Source organism: Capra hircus, chromosome 19 (assembly GCF_001704415.2).
Source record: "Capra hircus breed San Clemente chromosome 19, ASM170441v1, whole genome shotgun sequence".
NCBI classification, from domain to species: domain Eukaryota; kingdom Metazoa; phylum Chordata; class Mammalia; order Artiodactyla; family Bovidae; genus Capra; species Capra hircus.
Genome location: NC_030826.1, coordinates 48,566,034 through 48,569,009, shown reverse-complemented (window position 1 = coordinate 48,569,009; position 2,976 = coordinate 48,566,034). Strand labels below are relative to the sequence as shown.

Genomic DNA, 2,976 nt, shown 5'->3' with positions numbered 1-2,976 from the left:
TGATTTCACAGCAAGATTTACTGCTTTACAAACACAAACATGATACTTGGTCTTAATAGAAAAATGACATCAGATACACCCAGAATATGTTTGGCATTGGGATAGCTGCCAATATGGCACAAAACAGGATTTTAGAACCTGGGAGGCGTGAAAATAAACTGTATCTTGTATTTTGGTACATCAGGAACACCTGTTTGCTTGAAATAAGACCTTCGGTACTCTTAAGTGGAAAACTTCAATACTTGTCTTGGGCTCCAACTTTAGTGTTTGATCTGAATGTGATCTAAATGACATTTCATACGTCTGACTAGTGCACTTACTGTTATGTACAGAATTTAAAATGTGATGGTTTTAGTATAAAATCTGGTTTGATACATGATATAAACTACTTGGAATTGTATATTTAAGATCAAGCAAATGTTTTTGTGAACTATTTCTACTGAAGAATGTATTTAAATTAAAATAATTAAAAATAAACAACATGAAGCAGTGATCTGTTAACTGGACAGGTCAGTGAGCTGAGCTTGTGTGAAGAACTGGCACACCAGTTGAATAACCCCACCATGGAGCTCAGAAGCATAACCAGTTAAGAAGCCTTTTGTAAATAAGACAGTGACTTCAAGATGAGAGTTGGGACTTTCAAATAGTTCCTAAAGGGACTATGTGCCCTTTCTAAAGGAAAATCCCATTATATGATGATAAGGCCTTTCCTGTCTCATTGCAGAATTTAAGTTTCAGATCCAGAAATGCCCAGCTGGTGTTTTTCAGATGCACTGGGCATGAATTGCCCCTTGCACTTGCCCATCCCTTTTTCGGTTAAATCTTTTCACATAGCTGCTGCTGCTCCTGAGTAGTCCATCTCCTGGGCGAAGGCGTCCTCTCAGGATCTGAAGCAGAGCTGTAGGAAGCTGCCTTCTCTTATGGTAGATGTGGCCCATCACAATATACCTGCTGCCTGAAGAAAAAAAAAAAAAGCCAAAATATAAAGGTATAGTTATTTTTCAAGTGCCATGTAACAATAAGAAAACGTAACACCTTTAAGACATGCCTATAGCTTGAATCTATGATCTTGCTGCGCTTGCTGAATCTCAGACATTCAGATCTCAGACAACAGGTGGAAACAGCCGAGTGACCTTTACAATCAGATTCTCAGGCTGTTAATAGCCAACACTAGGAACAAAGGTTCTAATTACAACAGTACCAGCAGGATTTTACAGAGCACATTTCTAGAAAGATGTAGGAGTGGACATTACTCGCCCCCCGCCCCCGCAAAGACGACTATAGACAACAAACAGTTTAAACAGCCCCTTAGGTGTGCCTTCTGGCAACTGTGTTGGGTCATTCACTCCACTTGTCAACAAATAGAGACTTGCTTTGTGCCAACGCGCGCAGTTCCCATCCTTAACCAGAGGAGCCGGGAGGGGGTGTTCGCTGAAGGAATTTAAATCACAGAGTGGCCGAAGAGATACTTGTCTAAATTCTATTCATTTTAGAATACCCTCCCCCCCCCAAAAAAAAAAATGGTACTGAGATGACCGATAAGGGACAGAGCTGTGGCATATACAAGTTACAAAGTGGCATGAAGTGCATATTCAAAATGGTCCCTTCGGTCAGTTTCAATACCTGGCTTAAATTCTGGACATGGCTTATTGCAACTAGAGGAGTCTAGGGCTAGTATGTGGACTCGGAAGAAAAACCCGTCCGGAGTGATGTACAGGCGGTTCATCTTGTACAGCCCGTCTCGGTCCACCAGGAGAGTCACCAGCCGGATCCCTGTGCCGAGGACGTCTACATCATGCACGATTCCGTTCAATGCTGCTTTCAAAAAACAGAATTTGGAGAAATGCATAGCGCTCACATCCTCTTTTCTCCCCCCAGTGCGTTTCTTACAAATCTCTGGGGCTTGAAAGACCGAGTGGGTGGGTTTCTCTAGGGCTGGGTTTAGGGGCCCCGGGCCACAGCCTGGCGCTCTCGGCTCGGAAAGGCTCGCCCCGTGGCCTGGGCTCGGTCGCCCGGGCCCGGGAGGAGCTGCGGGCGGGACTCACCGAACTCGCTGGCGCAGTAGGACTCGTGCTCGTCCAAGTCCGCCCTGCAGGCGCGCGCACAGGTCTCGGCGCCCGGCTCGGCGTCCTCCCCCTGCAGGGAGCTGAGATGCGGCGGCGGCGCGGGCGCGGGTTCCGGGGGCGGCGCGGCGGCGCGCGGCCGGTTGGGGTGGGCGGGGCCGGCGGGGATCTCGGCGGCGCGCGCGGAAGGCCGCACTGCCGGGAGGCGCGGGGCCCGGGCGCGCGCGCGCCGCGGGGAATCCCCCAGCGCCGGCTGGTGGCGCGGTGACGCGCGGTTCTCGGCCTGCGCTAGGCGCGGGCTCGGCGGACCGGCGGGTGCGCGCGCGGCTTCCCGGAAGCCCGCCCGGTTCTCCGCGGGCGGCGGGGGCTTCCGGCGCCTCAGGTCTGACCAGGCGCGGGGAGCGGCTTCGGCCGCGCGCGGCCGCCGCGGGGTCTCGGGGACTGGCTGCGCCCGGGGCCCAGGCATCTCCGCACTCGAGCCGCCGCCGGGGTCGGGCTTCCGGCTGTGGGGCGGCGAGGCTGTAGGGAGAGAAGAGGAGAGCCATTAGAGGCGGAGAGGCCGGGGAGGCTGAGAGGAGAGGGCAGGGGAGGGGGCTGGTCGAGAGGAGGGGGGCAAAGAGGAGACTGTGAGGGGAGGGCAGGGGAGGGGGAAGGGGAGCGGCCGAGAAGAAGGGAGAGAGGCCGAGAGGAGGGGAGGCGAGGTGAAGCCGGCCGAGATGAAGCTGCGGAGGGGAGGGGAGGAGGAGATGGGGGACGATGTTAACCGAGCCATACACCTGCGAGCGGGGACCTGGAAATGAAGCGGAGAGAACCGGAGGGGGGAGAGGAAGGCGCCCCCCGGTTAGGAGAGGAAAGACGCCCCAGCTTCTGATGAGCACGGGTTTCCTAGGCCTCACTGGAAGACCGAGCTGAG

General features: G+C 53.7%; 1 protein-coding gene across 1 annotated transcript; it reads right to left on the bottom strand.

The window, feature by feature from the left end:
• C19H17orf58 (chromosome 19 C17orf58 homolog) lies at positions 1-2,191 on the bottom strand. The gene is made up of 3 exons (XM_018065379.1): positions 2,046-2,191; positions 1,624-1,815; positions 1-955 (listed from the first exon to the last, which is right to left on the bottom strand). Exons 2-3 carry the CDS (start codon positions 1,724-1,726, stop codon positions 765-767), a joined length of 294 nt encoding a protein of 97 aa, XP_017920868.1. The 5' UTR covers positions 1,727-1,815; positions 2,046-2,191; the 3' UTR covers positions 1-764.